The 22,801-nt window shown below is 44.1% G+C and overlaps 1 protein-coding gene across 3 annotated transcripts; it reads left to right on the top strand.

Annotated features, from left to right (window-relative positions):
- Positions 1 to 201: 201 nt before the first annotated feature.
- On the top strand, positions 202 to 22,191 carry Lman1 (lectin, mannose-binding, 1). 3 transcript variants are annotated; one of them, XM_039096545.2, is made up of 14 exons: positions 202 to 589; positions 4,256 to 4,410; positions 4,494 to 4,601; positions 5,374 to 5,435; positions 6,439 to 6,538; positions 8,273 to 8,396; positions 9,496 to 9,554; positions 9,924 to 10,056; positions 11,637 to 11,830; positions 11,931 to 12,001; positions 15,573 to 15,723; positions 18,742 to 18,863; positions 19,134 to 19,196; positions 20,303 to 22,191. In XM_039096545.2, the coding sequence occupies exons 1-13, from the start codon at positions 352 to 354 to the stop codon at positions 19,168 to 19,170; spliced, it is 1,554 nt and encodes a 517-aa protein (XP_038952473.1). In that variant the 5' UTR covers positions 202 to 351; the 3' UTR covers positions 19,171 to 19,196; positions 20,303 to 22,191.
- The last annotated feature ends 610 nt before the right edge of the window (positions 22,192 to 22,801 follow it).

The raw sequence follows: 22,801 nt of genomic DNA, 5'->3' as shown, positions 1-22,801 counted from the left end.
CCTCACCTCTACTGGGTCGAGTCTCTGTCCTTGACCCCGTCCCCGCCCTTGTCCCCGCCTCTGCTCCCTCCCCGCCCTCCCCCACCTCACAGTCCCTGCCCCGGACCCCAAGCTGCTAGAGCAGTGAGCTCTTAGGCCAGCTCCGCCTCCCAGTCTTGCCCAACCCCTTCTGTAGCCCCGCCCACAGATGCTCACAGTTCTAGTGGCCCCCAGGATAAAGGAGGCCAGGGGCGGGGCTCATCCCTGGTCCGCCGGTCTCCTGGGCTCCACCAATCAGTGAGCGCCCTGTTGGCCATCCGCGGCTCCAGAGCCCCTCCCTCTCCCGCCGGCCTCTGCGTCCCAGAATCCAAGATGGCGGTGTCCAGGCGGCGGGGTCCCCAGGCTGGAGCGCAGTCGTTCTTCTGCGCCCTGCTGCTGTCTTTCAGCCAATTCGTCGGGAGCGACGGCATGGGAGGAGATGCTGCGGCTCCCGGCGCCGCAGGCACCCAGGCCGAGTTGCCACACCGCCGTTTCGAGTACAAATACAGCTTTAAGGGGCCGCATCTGGTGCAGAGCGATGGGACCGTGCCCTTTTGGGCCCACGCGGGGAGTAAGCCGGGGCTGGGGCGAGGGGCGGGTTCCCTCCTTACCTTCCGTCTTCTCGGTCTATCTCCCCAAGGCCCTGCAGTGCCGAGGGTCAGCTCCAGCCCTGCATGCCACATGCACTGGAGCAGGACTCCCCCAGGCAGCCCCAACTCCAGGTCCCCCTAGCCGGCAGGTTCCCCGCGTGTCCCCGAGCCTTCTCCCGCAGCTTATCCACCCACTTTCAGTCTTCCCTTCTTTAATCTCATCAGTACTTTCTGTGTGATTCAGAGGTGTTTTGTTACTTTCTGCAGTTCCTTGCACTGAAACCAGCTTCTGAGTGTCATGTTACCCTACACCCGAATGCCACGTCTCAAGGGTACACTTTCCGTGGCCATAGCAATTTGAGACCAGTTCCAACAGCCTCCTTCTGCTTGCTTGTTTTAGGTAGTTAGCAATGGTCAGGTTTGTACCTAACTTCCAGAATGCTCCAAGATAGCATAGAATGTTAGTGATTTTTAAGTCTTTGGATGTCGTTCTTTAAATTTTGGGATTACACCAAAGAATTGCCTCCCAGTGGCAGCGTGTGTAGACTTTGATCTTTACACTGTAAACGTTTTATTAGTGTCTTTCTATAGTTAGTATTGATTGTTTACAAACTTGAGCTAAGAATAGACTCATATCCTCTCTTTTAAGACTTAGGGAAAAAAATGAGATCATTTCTGCTTCCAATTTTATTCATTCTGACACAGATGACAGAACCATGACTGAGCCCTGCCCTGGTTAGAAGAAAATGTATCTGCACTTTTTAGTGCTGATGTGACACTGCTAACCCAAGACTATCTGTAGCACTTGTTGTTCAGCTCTTCAGGGACTGTCAGATATAACCGTTCAACCAAATAGTAAATACCTTCTGGTTTTGTGGGTAACTGAGTGTTCATTTATAGAAGACTTTTCTGTATCATCTGACATTGTCCTGGAACTGAAGCAAAATGCTTCATTTCTAGAAAGTAAAGGCTTGCAGCACACTTCCAGGAAGGACCGCTTTCCTCAAATTAATGTGCAATTATCAGGTGTAAATTTCATTGAACTTAATGACGGAGTCATTATGTAGAGTTGAGGCAGAATGCAATTATGCCGTTACTCGGTTGGTTTATTATAAGCCTTGTGGGCTTATAATGCTGCCAAGATAGCATTGCTCTGCACACACAAAGACGATGAATGTGATACCAAACACGGGGTTTCAGACCTCCTCTTTCTGTTTTTCTTCTGGAAATGGTGGTGAGTGTGTTGGCAGCTCTTCACCTGTCCATTGCCTGTCTGCTCTTCTCTCTTTTCCACTCACACATCAGCAAATCCAGAATGTTAATCAGCTATTGATATCTTCACTCTCTTTTACGGAGCCACAGGTAACAAATGTAGACTACTGTGAAAGAGGTCAGAATAAAAGGCTAGAGTTGCTGCTCTGTTGGGAGGGGGCTTGCCCAGCATACGTCAAGCCCTGTGTCCAGTTCCTAACAACAGGAGTAGTGGTTCACATTTGTAATCCCAGTGCTGATTTCACTGGGAGGTGAGGCGAGAAGATCAGACGTTCAAGGCCATGCTAGGCTGAATTTAACTTCAGTCTGGGCTGAAGATAGGCATAGGGGTTTGTGTCCAATATACCGTAGTGTGAGTATTTGGTTAGACTTACTGGTACAGATCCCTTGCTTTTGTGGTTACTGTAATCTTTAATCTTACTGTTATGTTAATACTGTTGTTCATTTTTCTCCCTTTCATTTATTCTTGCAACCCATCATTTGAAACAGAAAAACAAAGACACTTGGGATTTAGTTTAAAAACACAGCCCAGTACATTCAGCCCTAATTAGGATCACAGAGATCTCTTGTAAATCTTGTGTCCTTTTGTGCTGTCAGCACATAGCCTTAAGTTCATAAGGGCAAAAAATGATAATATTCTATAGCTGTCCACAACTGTCAAAGCTCTCACCTTCGCTCTCCTGTCTGAGCTGTGGTAGGCAGCCAGGTGATATCTGCTGTATAGAAGGAACAAGCGACCACACAGAGGCTCTTGGACAGTGGACTCGGACCTTCCAGTTCTGTGTCCAGGGCTTTTTCCATGGTTCTTTCCCCACAACCTTTGAGTGTTTGAATGAGTGAGTACACTAAAATATCTCAGCTTTCCTTTCTACCTATAAAGTGTTTCCTTTCCTAGCATAAATGTCAGAATGGTTACACTCTGAGAAAATATGTTCAAAGTGTTCAAATTTAGGCCTTTTAGGACCTCAATAATCAGTCAATGGTAGGAAGATCAAAGGATTTATAAGTGTACCTTGTTTTATTGTGTCCTAGTTCATCCAAGTTTGCAGAGAATATTCTTGAGGTGTTCTTAACAGACTGAAAGTTTGTTCAGAAGTCTGTCCGTGCTGCTTGTCCACTCTGCCAGATGCTCTTAGCAGTTTCAGCCAGTGGTATTATTGGTTTTGGTGTTTGTCTCTGAGGTCTTGGGAGTCATTCACAGGTCCTGCAAGTGATAAGACAAGTGCTCTTCTGCTGACCCATGTGCTGATTCCTTAATGTATTTTGAAATTAAAGCCTGCTCATTGTTATTTCAGATATGATGATGTTATGTGATCAGTTTGTAGTATAGTATAAATGTAACTTTTAGATAGACTGGAAAACCAACTCCCCCCCCCCCCCCCCAAAAAAACAACCCAATGTGTGCCTTGCTTCACTGTGACAGTTTGAAACTGACCCAGCGTTCTCCCTGTGCTGTGCCTATATAAATAGTTGTACTCAATGGCCTGCCTAAGGTCCAAGAGTCATACGTGGCTGAATTGGAACTTGAGCCAGCTACTCTTTTGAGTTTCACTTGTTTTCTCTGAGAGTCCACTGTAGTTAAAGAACTGCTCATTATATTAAAATTTAGTTGGCCTTATTCCTGGGGAAATGTTTATATGCAGGATTTTTTTGCATGTGATTTTGGAGTGTTTAAAGAAGTCGTCAGGCCTGGCCCTTTGATTTCACACACGAACGTTTGATGAACCCCGTGGAGTTAGGACATGATTGAACCAAAGTCACAGCCGAACATGATTCCCAGTGATGGGTTCTTCTCATAATGGCTCTTTTAACGCTTGTAACTGGTAAAATGCATTGTTGACTTTTAATATGGAACAGATTTTTGAGGTAATATTATTAAAAAGAGATTATGAAAATCAAATGAAGTTTGCCTTTTTTATTGAAGATTTATAGAATATATTCAGATTACCATTTCCCCTCCCTGTCTCCTTCTAGACCCTCCCCACCTCCTCATCCATCCAACTCTATGCTTTCTCTCTCTTTAGAAAACAAACAGGCAAAACAAACAAATAAGAGGTTTTAAAAACACAGAAAAAAATTGCACCAGAAACAGACTTACACACGGAAACAAAAGCCATAAGAACACCCACGATATAAAAGCAAAAGTTTTAAGTTTTAATCTCTGTCCTCGGCATTTAATGTGTGGGTGTAGGCTTCTAGATGTATTTCTCTTTTCAAAAATAAAATTTCAAAGTCATAGCTGTCAGCATGAAGTTATTTCTAACAATACGAAGGTAGAATTTAATCTTTGTAGCTGTGTGTAGCCATTCAAAGGTAATCTGTTGAGTTTTGCATACTTACAACTTAAAGCTTTTCTTTTCTGATTCCTGCCACAGATGCTATTCCAAGTGCAGATCAGATCCGAATAGCACCGTCCTTAAAGAGCCAAAGAGGTTCCGTGTGGACCAAAACAAAAGCAGCCTTCGAGAACTGGGAAGTGGAAGTGACATTCCGAGTGACCGGAAGAGGTCGAATTGGAGCTGATGGCTTAGTATGATCATTTCTGTCACTGGAGTGAGCATAGTCACCAAGCGTCACTGCCTCCTAACTGTTGTTCCTCTTACGTTTTCTCAGGCAATTTGGTATACAGAAAACCAAGGCTTGGACGGCCCTGTGTTTGGATCAGCTGATATGTGGAATGGTGTTGGAATATTTTTTGATTCTTTTGACAATGACGGAAAGGTATACTTACTGTTAAAACTGTTAGCCATTTTCCATGTTAATGTATTTCTAGCAGTTAGGCTGTTGGAAGGTGGCTTACCTGACACCTTGAATTTAATAGTAAAGAACTTGGCTGATAGTCTGAGCATGGTAGTTAGTTTTAGTAATAGAGACAAATTACTAGAAGCTTTGTAGGCATGACTTTTTGCACACTAATTTACAGCTACGGTGGAGACCTAGCTCTTGAGAACCTGTCAGTGATTCACACCCTGCATATGCTTAGTAACTTATGAAAAGTCAGCATGAGTTTTTAGATGTGGGCAGGAAAACCAGTGGTATTTAGGAAGCTGTGGTAGCACTCACGTGCTTGGCTGCAACTACCTCTCATACTTGGATTTGCTCCTATGTTAATTACTTCTTTTTTTTTTTTCTCTATTCTTTTTTTCGGAGCTGGGAACCGAACCCAGGGCCTTGCCCTTGCTAGGCAAGTGCTCTACCACTGAGCCAAATCCCCAACCCGTTAATTACTTTTTGATCAGGCCAGTTTTCCTGATGATGTTTTAGAAACAGTTAAGAAACAAACATACATGCTGAAAATTAGCTTGTTGTTTATTGATGTTTCAGAACTTACTGTTAGCATTTTAAAGAACTTTTAATAACTCCTTGAAAGCTTAGGCCATATTATTGTAAAAATTTAAGAGCTCTAGAATCTTAGCAGTGCGAGATCTCATAGCAAATGAGAAATGATGGATTTCTCAACGAAAGGTACTAAAATAACTGTATTTTCTTCTAGAAAAACAATCCTGCTATAGTAGTTGTAGGCAACAATGGACAAATCAATTATGACCACCAAAAGTGAGTGTGATTTCTATATTATTTCTTGTTTCAAATTCTTTTTGGAAACCTCGGGAAATACATTGCTTCAAAGCTCAACACTCGAACGAAGCCCGATTGTTCCTCTGTGCTCGCTCTGTGCTCGCTCTGTGCTCGCTCTGTGCTCGCTGTTTTATGGCCACTAGGTTTTGAAGTTCTTTCTGTGAGCCACACGTCCCATGTTAACTGAAAGAGAGCTTCCAAAAATAAGTCTAGCTTTCACCAAGCTGGTGAGTCCCCAGGCCAAGCCACCATTTTTCAATGTCAGTGCCACTTTTAGACAGTGAGTTACAGAGTCTCGAGGTGGTGAGTGTAAGCACATTGCATCTCCACGCCTCGCTTTGCTCTTTCCTGCCTTGCTGACAGGTTTTAACAAACCTGGGAGAGTGGTTTAAAATAGCAATGCCTAGGGGCTGGGGATTTAGCTCAGTGGTAGAGCGCTTACCTAGGAAGCGCAAGGCCCTGGGTTCGGTCCCCAGCTCCGAAAAAAAGAACCAAAAAAAAAAAAAAAAAAATAGCAATGCCTAGGCCGGTTCTTTTTTTTTTTTTTTTTTTTTCCCAGTTCTTTTTTTCGGAGCTGGGGACCGAACCCAGGGCCTTGCGCTTCCTAGGTAAGCGCTCTACCACTGAGCTAAATCCCCAGCCCGCCTAGGCCGGTTCTTTAGGTTCAGTTTCAGCTGGCTTGGACGGGTTTATAGACTTGTGTCTTTAAAAACTCCACGAAGGGTTGGAACATAGCTGAGTAGAGCACTTGCTTAGCATGTCTGCTTCTATCAGCACAAAAAAAAAAAAAAAACGTAAAGACCCTGAGTGATTTGGACTCTGTCTTGGTCCCTTACGTAATAGCGTATTCTCCTTCCCTTAGCTCATGGATTTTGGCCTTCCTTCCCCATGTTCCCCAGAGTTCTGACAGGAAAGCCTTTGTCTTCTAACCAACATGGACTGTCGTAAGCTTCCTTGTAACTTGGTATTTTTGAATCCACAGTGATGGTGCCACTCAAGCCTTAGCGAGTTGTCAGAGGGACTTCCGTAATAAACCCTATCCTGTCCGGGCAAAGATTACCTATTACCAGAAAACACTGACGGTAAGTGACAGTAATCAAATAATTAATGTTCTAATACCACTTATTTTAATTCTTGACAGGAGGTAATGTACTTAAATGCGGGTTTCCACACATTTGTATGCATTGCCCTAACAGTGGTTCTTAACCTTCCTAATGTTGTGACCCTTTAATACAGCTCATCGTGTTGTGGTAGCCCCAATACATACAATTATTTCATTGCTACTTCATAATGGTAATTTCGTTACTGTTAGGGATCTTACTATGAATACCTGATATGCCGGATATCGGACATGTGACCCCATGAAAGGGTCATTTGACCCCCAAAGAGGCCATGACCCACAAGTTGAGAACCACTGCTCTTAGATTATCTGGTATATGCGATCTTCTGTGTGCATCTTTGCCGTTAGTCTGATTGGTTAGAGGAAGCTTGAGCACCCAGCTGAAGATACTGTTATGTGCACATCCACGTCTTCAGGATTCGGACACGAGTAAGACAAAGGCCATTGTTGTGGAAAGCTTGTAGACCACAGAGGGAGCACAGCACCACCATACTGTGTGACAGGCACAGCAGGAGGGACTTGTCAGCTCGGAACTGGACCCTGGACCCTGGGGAAGGTGGAGGGGCTCCTGGCTGAGATGTGGCTCCAGCAGGAATAGGAATGCGTATGTGCTCCAGGCGCAGAAAGCACGCAGGGCCTTGAGGCCGAGCACTTGTAGTTCACTATGGGAGATGGGGCGTTTCTCAAGTGGGCGGAAAGGTCCCAGGAACCATAGCACTGAGTAACCTTTAAGAGAGTCGGCCTTCTTGGCCAGGAGTGAAGTGATGGCTTTTACGGTTTAACAAGTGACTTGTTAAGGCTTGCAGTAACGTGATGGGGACAGAGGCTGAGGAGATTTAGGCTCTTAGACCCGGGAGCTCATGCTGCTGCTTTTCAGACCGCTCCGTGAGATACATCGCTCCATTTGCCACATGGAGAAATTGAATGTGGGAAATTTTAAGTAACTTGGACCCAAGTTATTTATTATATTATCTGGTTTGAACCCAGGTATCTGCAGAGCTCCATTTTCTGCTGACTTGTGATAGATGCCACAGTAGACGACACATGAGCAACGTTGTCCCAGTCGCTAACCTTGGGTAGTCAAGAGCAGTTAATTATATTTCTGGTGGGTGATCAGTTCACAATGATCTTGGCTCCAAAGGCTTTGCAAGAGGAGAACTTACTTTATTGTAGAAAGATGTCAAACTGTCAACATTGTCTCCTTTTGAGACTTTAACACATATAATGGAGTAAAAAAATAAAATAAGTGAACTATCATACTGTGTAATGAGGGCTAGTAAGGAGTTTATTTTAAATTATACCTTATGGAGATGGCTCAGCAGATAAAGAAGTCACCATGCAGGCTTAAGAGCCAGAGCTCAGAACCTATGAAAAAGCTGAGAACATGTGGCCACCTGGAATCCCATCACTCAAGAGAAAGGGCAAGATGGCGGCTGGTCTAGAGAATCACTGAGCTCTGGGATCAGATGTGAGACTCTGCCTCAGGAAATGAGATGGAAAGTGATTGAGAAAGATACCCGGTGTGGACTTCAGGGCTCCAGACGCACATGCACGCGCACACGCACACACAATGTCCATACACAGAGAAAATCACAACAGTAGAAGGAGGCAAGAATGGATATTACTAATCACAGAATGCTAAAATATACTTTTAAATGTCTGTTGTAAGAGTAACGACTTCAGTATGTCTTCCTAGGTCATGATCAATAATGGCTTTACACCAGATAAAAATGATTATGAATTCTGTGCCAAAGTGGAAAATATGGTTATCCCCACGCAAGGGCATTTTGGGATATCTGCTGCAACAGGAGGTCTTGCAGGTAAATCTTGCCATCTTTTCATATTGAAAGCTTGTGAATGAGTCATACTGGTAATAGTATGTTTAGGGAATGTAGACACAATTCCGTTTACTCTTAAAAGTCTTTGGAGCCTTCCCACTGTCCGTTATACCAATCTTGGCAGTCGGAGCTGCGTGGATGCATGCTAATTACACCATTCATTTAGGTGCAGTTTGTAGTGAAGGGGCATATTTAAAGTTGAGCATATAAGAAGTAAATTCCCAAATGTTCTAGAACACTTGAAAGTTGTTGTATCATATAGAAATGAATTCAGAAGTCCAAGGAGGTATTATCTGGGGACAAACCTTAAATGAAGATAATTACATTTTTCCCCCTATGTAAGTAAAGGAGTCCCTCCACACCAATACTGCTTTGTGTTCATGTGGCACATGACCGTTTTAAATACTTCCAAATCGCTCTGTAAACCCAAGCAAAGAGGAAGAAGATGGATAGCCATTTTTTTCAGCTGTTTGCTAAGTCCAGATGAAGGCTGTCCTCAAGGTCACACAGTCACCTCTGCATTTGTGATCCTGACTGTTGAGCACCTGGCCTCTCCTGAGGTCACTCAGTCTGCTTACCTCGCTGCCTCTCGGATCTCCCCAGAGAGGCAGACATAGAAGGATGCTGCACACTTGAAGTAATTCACTCTGCACGGGGGATAGGGCCAGCCAGGATTGGCACAGCTATTCTTCAGTTCCTGCCATTAGCTGGAACAACTTGACACTGATTTGACTTAAATGGTTTAGGGAAAATAGAAGTATTATTGTTCTCCAGTTCAGTAAAGCAAGTATGAAAGCCAGAGCTGGTACAGGCAAAGGAAAGGTTTTGGAAGTAGGTGGACAGGGCTTTGAGTGATTGGAGCAGGACATCATCCATGTAGGAGACTGGGAGAGCACAGGAAGAGCCTTTAGATGCTTATGGTTATCTCCAGCTGAACACTTCTGCTGTGCTGACTTAGGGGAGAGGTTTGGAGTAGCTCTGATGTCAGTCTTTCATAAGTAATATACATGCCTGTCAAGTCAGTTCTTAGCTGTGAAACAACTGGTCCCAGCACTTCCTGAAATGGTTTTTAAATTTGTAGATGACCACGATGTTCTCTCTTTCCTGACTTTCCAACTAACCGAGCCCGGAAAAGAGCCAGTGAGTATACACTTTCTTCCAGTTAATTTTCAGTTTTCAGTGGTGTTACTACAGCTGTAGACTCTAAGAAGACTGACCTCAGTCTGGGTCTTGTTTTGGTTCACTGCCATTTGGTCTTATTTTCTCCTTGGCAAAACAGATGTCTGTTTAGGAGCCATCTCTTAGTGTTACCTGAGACAGATGCTTAGAGTAAAAGCTCATTAAATGGAAGTAGTCACTATGATTTTTGATAATATTAAAACCAAGAGTGAACTGTCTGATTTAAGTAAGACAATCTTGAAGCTAGTGACGGAGAGTGATTGTGAGAAGGAGAGGTGCCAAGATGTCTCACTAATTCCCTTATTATGACCTGTTCTTTCTCTGAAAAAGCCTACGCCAGAAAAAGACATTTCAGAAAAAGAAAAGGAAAAGTATCAAGAGGAGTTTGAACACTTCCAGCAAGAATTAGACAAGAAGAAGGAGGAATTCCAGAAGGGCCACCCTGACCTCCAGGGGCAGCCAGGTAAGGTGTAGCTGGGGTTGTTGTGTGGAGGACACTGGGGTCTGCACTGTCTGCCTCATCTCTACTCTCAGACCAGCACACTCAGTAATGGATGGGAAAGCTCAGTTTGGGTCTTTCTGGGTCCTAGAGGGTGGCTCGTGAGGTGTGAATTAAGATCATGGCAGTGGTGTAGGTGAACACAAACCACTGTGTTGGAGTTTGGTGAGCGTTGCTGGATCCCTGCGGTGTTCTCTAAATAAATGAAGGTAACAGCGCTGCCCTCCCTCGCGGCTAAGTGCTGCCTACATAAAGGCATCTGAGACTCTCCTTGCAGTGATACATACTCGCTTTCATTACAGAGTTCTGATAGTTTTATGGATGTGTTGGAATTACTGGAATTACATTGTCCTATCACCCTGTGAAATCTTCCTTTCTCTTTGACCCCCTTCTCTCCAACTATCGTGGTGATAGTGAAGAAAATGATACACTTTCCCCAGCATGGAGTCAAGCATCTCAGGAATGAGCAAGGCCTCATGGGTCTCTGTGTCCAGGATGAAATGTTGAAAGGCCCAATGTTGTACCGTTCTTATGTATTTCATGGTTGCAACAGCTGTGTCTGGATGGCAGTAGTTCATGGTGCTCCTTCCTACATTACTGCTCTTACAGTCTTTCTGTCCCCTCGTCGTGTCCTTGGACCTTTGGGTCAGTGACATAGATATCCTGTTTAGGACTATCAAAATTATTGTAAGCTTAGAGTGAAGTGGTGCCTGCTACTTTTCCCTTTACTACTGAGAATCGTGGACTTTTTAGTTTTAACATATTCTCTCTCTTTTTTTTTTTTAAGATTTATTTATTATATAAGTACACTGTTGCTAGCTGTCTTCAGACACACCAGAACAGGGCATCAGATCCCTTTACAGATGGTTGTGAGCCACCTTGTGGTTGCTGAGATTTGAACTCAGGACCTCTGGAAGAGCAGTCAGTGCTCTTAACCACCGAGCCATCTCTCCAGCCCAGAATCATGGACTTTAATGGTGGGAAAAATTAAAATGCTAGTTTAAGCCCAAGAACTTGAGATCTTATCTGTTGTTACATTGTCACTGCTTAGTATCTGCTAGTTTTATATCCAGTTTGTTCCCCACCAGCTGGAATGATAGACACTATACTGGAAGCCTATGTCTAGCATTTGAACACTGTGAAGTGCAGTTCTCAGTGATTGGCTATGATAAACATCGTATAATTTGTGCCCATACCTTGCAGCTGTTTGAGGAAGGTGTATAGAGAAGGTTGTTGGCAATTGAAGGGTGGCAACTGTGGGGTAGCATCACCCCATCAGAATATTTTTTTCCACTCCAGAAGGTTCTCTGGCACCTTACGCATATTCTTCACATAGCCTATTGCTGTTTTGATTTCTGTTACTTCATATTAGTTCTCCCTAGTAAAATTGTATAGTATATATAAAGAAAATATTTTAAGTGAAAAAGTTCAGGTACCCCTGTGTTGGTCATGTTCTGGTTTGGGTATTTGTCACCACTTGGCCTGTATTTCAAAGTCACAGATGTGTAGAGAATTGTAATTAACTGGTGGTTACTGCTTTTTAGCGGATGACATCTTTGAGAGCATAGGGGATCGGGAGCTGAGACAAGTGTTTGAAGGACAGAATCGCATTCATCTGGAGATCAAGCAACTTAACCGGCAGCTGGATATGATTCTCGATGAACAGAGGAGATACGTGTCTTCTCTGACAGAGGAGATTTCCAGGAGAGGAGCAGGGACCCCAGGACAGCCTGGGCAGGTAAGCTCTCAGGCAGTTGTTACAGCCAGAGGAGAGTCAGACCAGTGCTGTGCTCCATGTGTCCAGTGGATGCCAACTGCCTGCTCCTGTCTCCCTCCAGGTCTCCCAACAGGAACTGGACACTGTTGTGAGGACCCAGCAGGAGATTTTGAGACAAGTGAATGAGATGAAGTAAGTACCCAACAGTCATGTGTTCTGTCCCCTTGTCCCAGGGAAGCGCGGGTGCCTGCTCTCCTGTATTAGGTACCCTTCAGGAGGGTAAACTGTACGTCCTAGGGTCATGTTAGGAATAAACGGGTAATATATACAAACTGCAAACATAAATGTTTAAAAGATCATCATAAGCTGAAAAAAAGAAAAAAAAATGCTTTAGTCGAGAGGTTTGCCATAGTGATTGGAACCAAGTGTGTGCATCTCTGGGAATTGTGGAAAGACTGGAGTGACATACCACAACTCCATGAGAAATCCGGGAGCAGAAAGACGTTTGCTGTGGCAGGACTGGAAAACAGGCATGCTTGCTCAGGGCCCCAAGACAGATCCACCAGAGGGTTGGGCTAGGAGGGAGGTACCAGTCTTTGGATGGTTGAATGGTACATTTCTAATGAGGGTGGCTGATATACACGTCCCAGTGTCGGCGGCAGAGAGAACAAGCCATGTGTGTTCATAAGCTAATGCTTTAGCAGTCCTACCCAGCACAACCCTTGACAGAGGAGAATGTCAAGTGAGTGTTTTAAGGACTCAACAACTGTACAGGACCAGGCTAAACAGAATGGGAAGCTGAAAGGGCTCAGCTGACAACTGGAGATTTATATTCTGCTCCTTGTTACTTAAGAAACTTTCTGTTGTTAATTCACAATTCCCAAGTGAGTACTTGCCCTATTTAAATCAGATAACTGGATTGTTTTTTTTAAAAGAAGACATCTGAGTTATATATAACATAGTATTTTTTATTTTGATACAATGTTTTAAAAGATGTATTTATGAATATGGGTGGTTTTGGCTAATATGTATCATGTGCATACAGTACTGTCAGAGGCCAGAAGAGGGTGTAGATCCCAAGGAACTTCAGTTAGAGGTGGTTGTGAGCTGCCATGTGGGTACTCGGAATGAAACTCTGGACCTCTGGAAAAGCAGCCAGTGCTCTTATCCACTGAGCCGTCTCTCCAGCCCCTTACTTTCATATGAATTTAAACTTCAGAAGCTATTATGTCTTTCACCCATCTTTTAATGTTGACTTTTTTTTTATATAACCACAATAGAATTGTGAAAACCAGCAAATTAACATGCATACTGTATGATCAACTAAACAAATGACCTGGGTGAGCCCTCCATCCCTGGGGAGCTGTAACGTGCGTGCATACATACATACACACACGCATGCACATGCACGCACGCCTCGTGCACAATCACAGACACATATTAGCCCTCTTTTAGACCTGCCACCTTATTCTTTTCCCAGCTCCCCATCTGTTTAGTGTTAGGGCATTAAAGCCAGGGATCTGCTGGGGCTGGTGCTCTTCCTAGCCTCCCCCTTGGTTCCTGAGCCCTTTCTGTCTCATTGAAAGCAGGCATAGGCAGCAGCTCCACTTTTACTAGGTCGTGTGATTCTTTTCTGTGAGGGAATGTCCTACACGGTCTTTCTTTTGGGAGGACCATGTTCTGGGCATGCTCTTTGCCTCCTCACTTTCCGGTAGTGCTGGGACCAGCTGAAGTTCACGTGGTGGTTGGGAAATTCAGGCTTTGGGCTCCTTTATGTACAAAGGCACTTCCCTCAAATACGTAGCAACCCTACCAACTTCCCATTCAGCAGTGGCAAGTACATGTTACTTATACAGCAAGTTAATAAAAAATTGAGCCCAAGATTAAACTTTAGAAAAATATACGAGGAAATACCTGCCGTTCCTGGGAATGACAGCTGTCTTTATGGGCTGTTCCGTATTCTCTGGAAATCCTGGTAGACTTTTAGCAGCATACAGTTCAGCCCTCTGCTGTAGCATTTCATACCTCTCCCCACACGGTCAGCTTGCAACCCTTGCTGTCCAGACTTGAGCACACACCACGCTCGCTCTTTGGTCTCTGTTCCCATTCTTGTTGCTTTTCCTTCCGTTGTCCCTTAACGGATGTTTCTGCCAAAGTTTCCATCTAGCCTCCTCTCATGTCATCTGCTCCTTATACCAAAGGCAATTCTGCCATTTCAGGTCCTCCCAGACACTGGGCACTGGGCCTGCTGAGCGCAGTCCTCTTCCTTTCTAGGTCTTTGTATGCCATTAAGATAAATTGCAATTGGTCTCTGACTGAGAAAACCCCAGGTATTTTGTGGCTAGTGTTAAGTTTGCACTGCTCACTCAAGTCAGATGGAACTTTTATACTTAACATATTTATACACACACATTAACACATAAAATTAACCACACATAATAGTAACCCAGCATGACATAACTCTGACAGTTTTCTCTTCTTTCATAGTTCCTGCTTTTTACATTAAAATTCACACGGAGGGAGTAAGAGTGAAAACTTCATGGATTCATCTGAATAGAGCACTGTTGTTGAACATTGTTAGAAAGTCAGGATGGGAACCCCTCTCGGAGCCACACTAGCCCACTAACCATGCCAGTACGATTGGGAAGGTCTGCTGATAGGGGTGGTTTTGACAAGAAAGCATGGCAGGAAAGTCTGCTGAAGTTGAGGAGGTTGTGTCATTTGACTTGGCCTTGACTCTAGTCCACAGATAGGAGGCAAGGAGTGTCTACAAAGGGCACTACACAGACAGGCTTACGGTTGAAGGGTATTTTCAGGGAGTGGAAAGGGTCAGGAGAGAGGAAAGAACAGCAGGGGATAGTCAGAACGAAGGTGGAGACTCTTAGTGCTTGATCTACCTTGGGGATCACTAGATTTGAGGGCATTTCCTGTTGCCAGTGGTAGTCACACGTGACTTGCCATTCATAAGCGTTGAAAGTGCCTCTAACTAAAGCACCCTTGTCATTGTCAGGTGCGCTCATCCCTGTCTGTTTCCTCCGTGGTTGGAGTTTCTTATTGCCATGCTGTACATCCACAGGGCTCGGCGGCTGCTCTGTCTTAACTGTGGACTCATGTCTTACACAGAGCACATGTCCTAAAGTCAGTGTGTAAAGATGTCGCGTAGTTAGGAGACTCACACATTCCTTCAGACAGTAGTGTCAGTGCTGCTTCGGTGGTTGGCTTCCTGTCTCTGTCCTGGGCATGTCCCTGAGGGCCATCTGATGGAGCCCAGAGACATGAGGCAGAGTTCATTCGTGTCAGGAGTCCCTGAGACCAGCAGATTCTCTGCTTTGTCAGAGAACTCAGAAAGCGCTGTTCCTGGTCATGGTGTGTTACAACAAAGAGAAGCAGTCATAAAGATGGCGCGTGAGCAGAGTGCAGGACTCGGGCTCCCTCTGCCCCTCCCAGCAGCCTCCCAGCACACAGAGCTTGGATTGCAAGTTTTTATTTTATCGTGATTTGAAAGATGAGTATGTATTGAAAACCACACTACAGGTTTTCAGTTTGGTCTTTCCCTGGGCTGTGGTAGGTTAGGGATGTGATGTGGCAGGTTGGGCGGCGTCTCACACCAAATCCCTGTCAACTACTCTGTCATGTGGGTCGGCAATTAAAACTTTTGTTTAATGGTCTGAAGTGTTGAACTCAGAAAAGTGTAACCATTTGAAATGTATAACTGGAAACCAAAAACAAAAGCCTGTGACCTCCAAGGGGTTTTGTGCTCTAGGAACTCCATGAGTGAGACCTTGCGGCTGGTTAGTGGCGTCCAGCACCCGGGCTCGGCCGGCGTCTACGAGACAACCCAGCACTTCATGGACATCAAGGAGCACCTGCACATCGTGAAGAGAGATATCGACAGCCTCGCGCAGCGCAGCATGGTAACTCGGTCCCCTGTGTCATGGTCTGAAGCGATGCTCATGCTCACTCCTAACGACCTCGTCCTTCTGAACACCTTGGCTCTGGGTCTGCTGGGGAGGAGGCAGACGTCTGTCTGCACTCATTACTCACACTGCCAGAAGATGAAGATACTTGTATTCTCACTTTGATATCCTCCATAATCCATGCTTTCTAAACTTGTTTAGCAATTTACTTGTGAATATAAGGCAGGGTTTGGTTTTTTTAATTGAAAATAGATTTTTTTTTTTTCAGTGCAATGTACACTGATGATGGTTTCCCCTCCCATAGCTCCTCCAAGATGTTTCCTTTGGTCCAGTTGGGGCTCCACCTCCCCAGTTATTTGGTGACCCCACTCAGATCGCCTTTGTGTTGGTGAATATTTTAGGAAGCGTCTACTGTGTTGGGTTTCCATGCAGCTCCTCGTGTGCCCTTTAGTTTTAGTCATCTCTCCCTTTTCCTCTCTCAACTCTTCCTTCCCCCTCTCCATCTGCTCCTACTGTTCCAGTCCCGCCTCTTACCCTTCCATAACTGTCTATTTCCTCTTCCTAATGTGGTCCAGCCCCTCCCCTCCCTCCTCCCTTACTCTATAACCTCTGTGGTCGCATGGACCATAGCCTCTTCTCGGGGACTTGGCAGGCAGCATGCACGAAGAACTGGATGCTCTCCATTTTTGTCTTTTGGGTCTGGGCCCTCTCACTCAGGATGATTTTTTTTTTCTATCTCTATCCATTTACCTATGAATTTTGTGATTTGTTGTTGTTGTTGTTGTTGTTGTTGTTGTTGTTGTTGTTGTTGTTTCGGAGCTGGGGACTGAACCCAGGGCCTTGCGCTTCCTAGGCAAGTGCTCTACCACTGAGCTAAATCCCCAACCCCGTGATTTCATTTTTTAAAATAACTGAGTGACAGCCTTATCTTGTGCCTCATTTTAGTGGAAATTGTTTGAGTTTCTCTCGATTTAAGTTGACATTGGCCAGGGGCTTGCTAGAAACTGCCTTTAGTATGCTTAGCTATATCTCTTGTATCTCTAGACACTTGCGGACTTTTGCCATGAAGGGGTGTTGATTTTGTAAAAGGCCTTTCATGCGTCTTTGTGGTGATCCTGTTGTCAATCATGTCGTTTCATTCCCGTTTGGGTTCTCACAGACTTCACTAGTGGATATACTCTTTAAGAACTGTACACAAATTCCAAACAGCCATTTTGAATTCTTCACCGTTGTGTGCTTTAGCTATACTGAATGTCTCAGGGCCTACTGTAGTAGTGTGGCCAGGCTCTAGAGGAGACGTACTGTCCTGCTGTTACTGTTTTTATGCTGGTGTCTGGGCTTGGGATGATTGTGATTCTGGGTGTTGTCTTTGTTGGGTGAGTTTTCTGGTCCTTGGCTTCTGTTGCCCGCTCTGGCTCTTAGGAGTGTACAGTGGCTGTGCATTGCCTGGTAAGGCATGCTCTGTGTCCATGGCAGGTGTGGCTACTGGATGTCCTGGTAGACTTGTTCCTAGGTGTTTTGAGTTGACATATAGGAATGAGGATGGGCTAGGAGAGCTGGGGGCTAAGAGAATGGGCAGGCGGGAGGAAAGCTGAGGATCTCTGGAGAAAGAGCGGGAAGAGTTAGCAAGTGATCTGTTACAGTGCTGGGAATGGAGGGCAGGAAGGAGAGTGGGGATTGCCTTCTCATTCCCTGGTGAGCATGGTCAGTGGGCTTCCAGGGAGAGATAGGTTGGACTGTGAGACAAAGGCATGGTCTGAGGAAAGAAGGCAAGGCCTCCTCTCCACAGGAGGAGATCTCAATGGAAGGTGTTTTGATCAGACCCATTCCCTGCTCCCTCCCTTCCTGCCGCTCCTACCTTATGCCCTCCTCATTTCTGATACTCTTTGAATCCAGAGAGTCCACCTAATGCTGCCTGTATGTACATGAGGGCCACCCACCAGAGCCTTGACAGCCCATCAGGGACAACATCCCCGAGGAGAAATGACTCTCCCTTTCCCAGTAGGCATTCAGCCAAGATAGGATTTCATTAGCCCCTCCTCCATTAGTGCTGGGATTTTAGCTGACTTGATCTCCTATATTCTTGTGAATCTGGGTGGTCCTAGTCAAGCTCAGAAACAGATCAACTCCTCGAAATATGTCATGTTTATATCAGCAGTAAATGGCATTGAGATGAATTTCTCAAGGTCATTAGTAAGGGACAACACCTTATCTTGTCCAACTTCCAATCTTGTCTTTCTGAACTGTGTGCATGCCTTGAATCATTTTTACAAATTTTGCGTAATAGTTTTTTTTAATTGGCCCTGGTTTTTCATCCAAATCATGATATTTTAATTCTGTTTGAAGATATTTTCCTTCCTTGTTGCAGTGGCCAGCTTGGTACTGTGGGTGGATATGTCCGCAAACTCTGCCTCATAGATGCAACTAGATTGGGAACAACTATCTCAAGTCATCTCTGTCCCTGATATTTAATTAGGTCCTTAAAATATTCTGTCTTAGAGAGCTCAGAAGTAGACAGTTTTCCGAAGTCAGTCAGGTTTAGTGTCGTGAGATTGCAAAGCGTGTGCAGGAAACACAAGTCTGTTTAAGTGGTTCGTTGGTGAGAGCCAGACCATTTACTGTATGAGCTGGACACATTACTGGACATGAGGTCTGCGCTGTTCATTATTACACCAGTACAGAAATTATGAACTGGAAGCATCTGGGGTGGGAGTCTGTGGGAACCCTGGTCCCTAAAACCTTGAAGTGCACTGAAATCATTTGGAGTGAGGTTGGGAGGCAGTGGCACCATGTTGATGACTTGACAGTGACAAGGGGGAACTGCCTCATGTCAGCTGCTCTTTGAAAGAAAGAGCATTTTTAAAAGATAGTAGAAGTTAAGTAGGTAGAAAATATTTAGGGGAATGAGTAAAAGAATGCTTGTTTATTTAACGGACTGTGAGTTCTCTAAAGTTGACATTTATGTCTTTCCAGACTATTATTGACTAATTATAATACAGGTTCTTTGCCTTACAGTCATCTAATGAAAAACCAAAATGCCCAGATCTACCAGCATTCCCGTCGTGTCTGTCCACAGTCCACTTTGTGATATTTATAGTGGTGCAGACGGTGTTGTTCATTGGCTACATCATGTACAGGTGAGTCTCTTGACAGCACTTGCCCCAACGTGGTTGTAGATTGTGTGCTTTGTGGAGTTAAATAGAACCTTAATGTAGCTTTCACTGACGTAGACAGTTCACCACAAGGCCAACTGGTCTACTGGGTGTGCATGCTTAGAGTGTGTTTACCGCACACTAGCATTCTCTACTTCAGGCGTGTTGCTCGTTTTAACAGCCCCATTTCTTTCCCAAGTTAAGTGTATAGAGCATCTGTCAGTTTTTTGGGTTTTGTTTCTTTTTCTTTTTTAGGACTCAGCAAGAAGCAGCTGCCAAAAAATTCTTCTGACCTTCATTTTCCTATGTGTACGTCATGTATGTATGTGCAAATGTTGTCTTTCTGGGGGAATTTAGTATTTAAATTGCTTCATAGTCTAAGTTATTAAATTTTGTATAAAATAACTTGAAAACATTCATTTTTCAGTAAAAATAAATGTTAAAGATAACCACATTTTGTTCATAGTACTACATGTCTTTAAATTTCAGTGAGTCTGTGGTAGGCAGAGTGCAGCCACTGAACAGAGTAATGGCAGGTCAAGACCTAAAGACACTGGGCAGCCACTGGCTGTGGTGATACCCTCTGTGTCGCTGTTAGTGCAGGGTTCTTTATTTACGTAAATAAACTTGTCCTTTTCCCTATAATATGAGGTCTAAACAAGAGCATCCTATTCATGTAACCAAAGTCACTTTTAGAAGTGAGAATTCCCTAATACTAGAGTGGGTTTAACCATCCTTTGGCCCCAACATAGCTTCTTCCGGGATCAGTCACTTGTCTGAGAGCTTTAACCTAGATGCCAGGAATTAGAGCATTTAAAGGCTCTGATGCTTTCCCCCCTGTGTTCAGTGTGTATTTCACTTTTAAAGGAAATTTTGGTGGAAAACTACTAACTACTTTCTGCCTCTATCACTTCGTTGACAACATCCCTATGATGACGATTTTTAACGGGTATTTTTCTGGCAGTGTATTCATTCGTGATGACGCTGTCCTGAAAATGTTACAGTAGTGTCAATGACGTGACAGAAATGATCTTTATACTTTTAATTTGTGAAACTTATTTCTCCCATTTTGTTGAACATATAGTTTAGCTCCAACTGCGTGTTCCGTGGCTATTTTAATTTACAGAACTTACCAGTACATTCTGATTTACATTTAATCTACATAACCCAAGGTTTCTGACTTGCAGACTCTTAAATAGAGGAGGCTGTAGTGGAAGCAGCTTTGAGCTATTTGAAAGCAAATTTGTAAAGTAAATACTTAACTGTTTGTCCTTTAAACGCTAGAAATAAGGATGTTGTGAAACGTCCATCAGTGAATCAATCATTGGGCTGGAAAGATTTGCTGTCAGCACATAGTTAGTCATAGGTATTTGAGAAACCATCTGTGACATTTTAAAGTGCAGATTTCACTTCTCTTTTCACAGCTGGGCTAGACTTTCGCTGGCTTCAAGACAATTTACCTCTTATTAAAGTAATGGTCTCGTTTGCTTTGGGATCCAGAACAACACTGTTTAGTATATATGCTACTAAATTGTTGTAAGCCTTTGTAAGTTTCCTCTCAGATGTCATTTGGAGATTGGTCTGACAACCTGAGATCTATATAAGACTTTATGAAGAACGGTCTACGTTGTGGCACTACCTAACCCGCACCGCGTGTGCAGTCTCTTTGTGTGTTATCCTAGAAGTGTCACAGTGCACTCACAGTGACTGCACAGAACTCCCTGTGGCACCAAGTGCTCCTTACCTTCTCTGGAGCTGGCTTTTGACAGTCATGTTCTAATAGAGTGTCATCTCAGAACTCCAGACAAGTGTCCGATGTAGACTAGGAGTCTTGGGAAATCTTCTTGAGATAAAGGCTACCAAAGCCAATGTTACCAAGTCCATAGTCACGTGTGCCTGGATGCTAAAGGAATCCCAAATCTGGGCAGTGTACGTTTTCAGGCTCGAGTCCACGGAGAAGCACACTGGTCGTTCCTAACGTGACTGCAGCCAGCCACTGCAGCAGGAGCAGGTCCCTTTACTTCCGGCTGCTTAGAGAGTCACTCAGCAAGATAGTTCAGATCGTATATCTGTCTTTGTTTGTTTTTCAAAATCATTAAATCTAAATAGCTCACTTCTGAGCAAAACCCTGCTCTGTGGACAATTATCACTGCCAGAATCCTCCATTTCTGTAGTGTCCTGTGTGATTGGAATAATCAACTTCTCACACCAGCAAGGATTTTACAGGTGCCTTGGATTAAAACAGAATTTTTTTTTAAAAAACTTTTAAGTCTTTATTTACAATGCCACTTTTAAAAGAAATCTCAATTATGGAACTGCCGATAGGCCTGTTTAATGCCATTTGTGGTAGAATTATTTAAATGCTTTTTTCCTTTAAAACTTCACCGTGAAGTCACAGACAGTAACCAGTGTTTTATCATGTATTGAAGGCACATGAGTGTTTTTCAGAGTATTGCCCATGGACCAACCATTCAGTTCATGGGATGCTTATTAAGAATACAGATTCCAAGGCCCCATTCCAGTTCATCCACATCACAACTCAGGTGTGGCTTTCGAGTGTCTGTTCCACAGACACCACAGACATAGCACACGACAGTTGAGAACCACTAGAATGGGGAGTAGGGAAAACATGTTTGATGGGTGTTTATTTGTGGGCGCAGAGCTGAGCCACGCACATTGAGACCGGCGTCTGTGCTTGTGCTTCTGCACATCTCAGTGTTCACTAACTCTCCATTCACTAGCAACTGCAAACTAAGTCCAGGCTGTTGGCTGGCCTCTCAGCTCTTCAGTGATGACTTTGACCTGTTGAATCATCTTTGGCTCATGGCAAAGCGTAACTCTGAAGCTTGCCTGCCGAAGCCGTTGCCTTCCTGATAGTCACCACTGGTCATCTCAGACGACTGCACATGTTGATAACATGAGGAACATGGGAAAGACTTGAATAAGGGTCGCTCACCCGCTGCTCTTCCGAGTAAAGAACGTATCACTGTGGTTACCGACTCTTGACTCTTTGCAGCGCCCACATGCTGGTTGGCGGAAGGCAATGAACAAATTAGTCATCGGGAACTTTGTAAGATTGAGGGTGGGATCAGCTCTTAGAACTTTTTAAATCTATATGTTGCCCATTTTAATATATTTCTCTTATGATGTTAAAGTTTAAAAGGGTTTTCTATCCACTGTCAATTTTAATTATATAACATTTTGTCAAGGTTTTGTTTGTTTTTGTTTTCCTTTTCTGATTGTTACTTGATGCTAGCTGGAATTCAAAAAAATGTCAATGACTTTATTCAAATAAAAGAAATATTTTAGTAAATTGGCTTTTTCTGCCATTGATTTGATGTTGGGGCCACAGTAGCCATTTTCTACATATGCCCTGCTTTGTCATATTTTATTTACCTGTGACCTGTACTGTGCTGTTTCCAGTGGCTCACAAAACAGCTTTAAGAGAAGAAACTATTCATTCAGCTTGTAATTCCCAGCTAGAGCCCATCATATTGGGGGAACCAAGGCAAGAACTAAAGCAGCTAGTCACATCCCATCAAAAGCAAAAAGAAGAAGAATATGATTGCTTACCCCTGCTCACACCTGCCCAACTCTGGAAAGTCGGGAAATGGTGCTGCCCGCAAAGGATGGGCCTTCCTCACCTCCATGAGCACAGTAAGAACAGTCTCCTACAGAATACTCAAAGGTCAGAGTTAACAACCCTCACCAAGTTATTCTAGATACTGTCAAGTTCAGCTAAAATCGACCATCACACCTCCCCCATGTGGCCTGCCGTCTGTGGAGCTCTGAGGTCAGAGGAGAGTAGAAGTAGCAATGGATAAATGTTTCCCTTTGCCAGTGATGAAAAGTATTTGCTGTCTTCACCCTTTAATTACCACATGCTGAAGGCTAGGAGTGTAGAGCACAGTGAACCCTTGTCC

Source organism: Rattus norvegicus, chromosome 18 (assembly GCF_036323735.1).
Source record: "Rattus norvegicus strain BN/NHsdMcwi chromosome 18, GRCr8, whole genome shotgun sequence".
Taxonomy (NCBI): Eukaryota; Metazoa; Chordata; class Mammalia; order Rodentia; family Muridae; genus Rattus; species Rattus norvegicus.
This window is presented reverse-complemented; position numbering and strand designations above follow the sequence as displayed.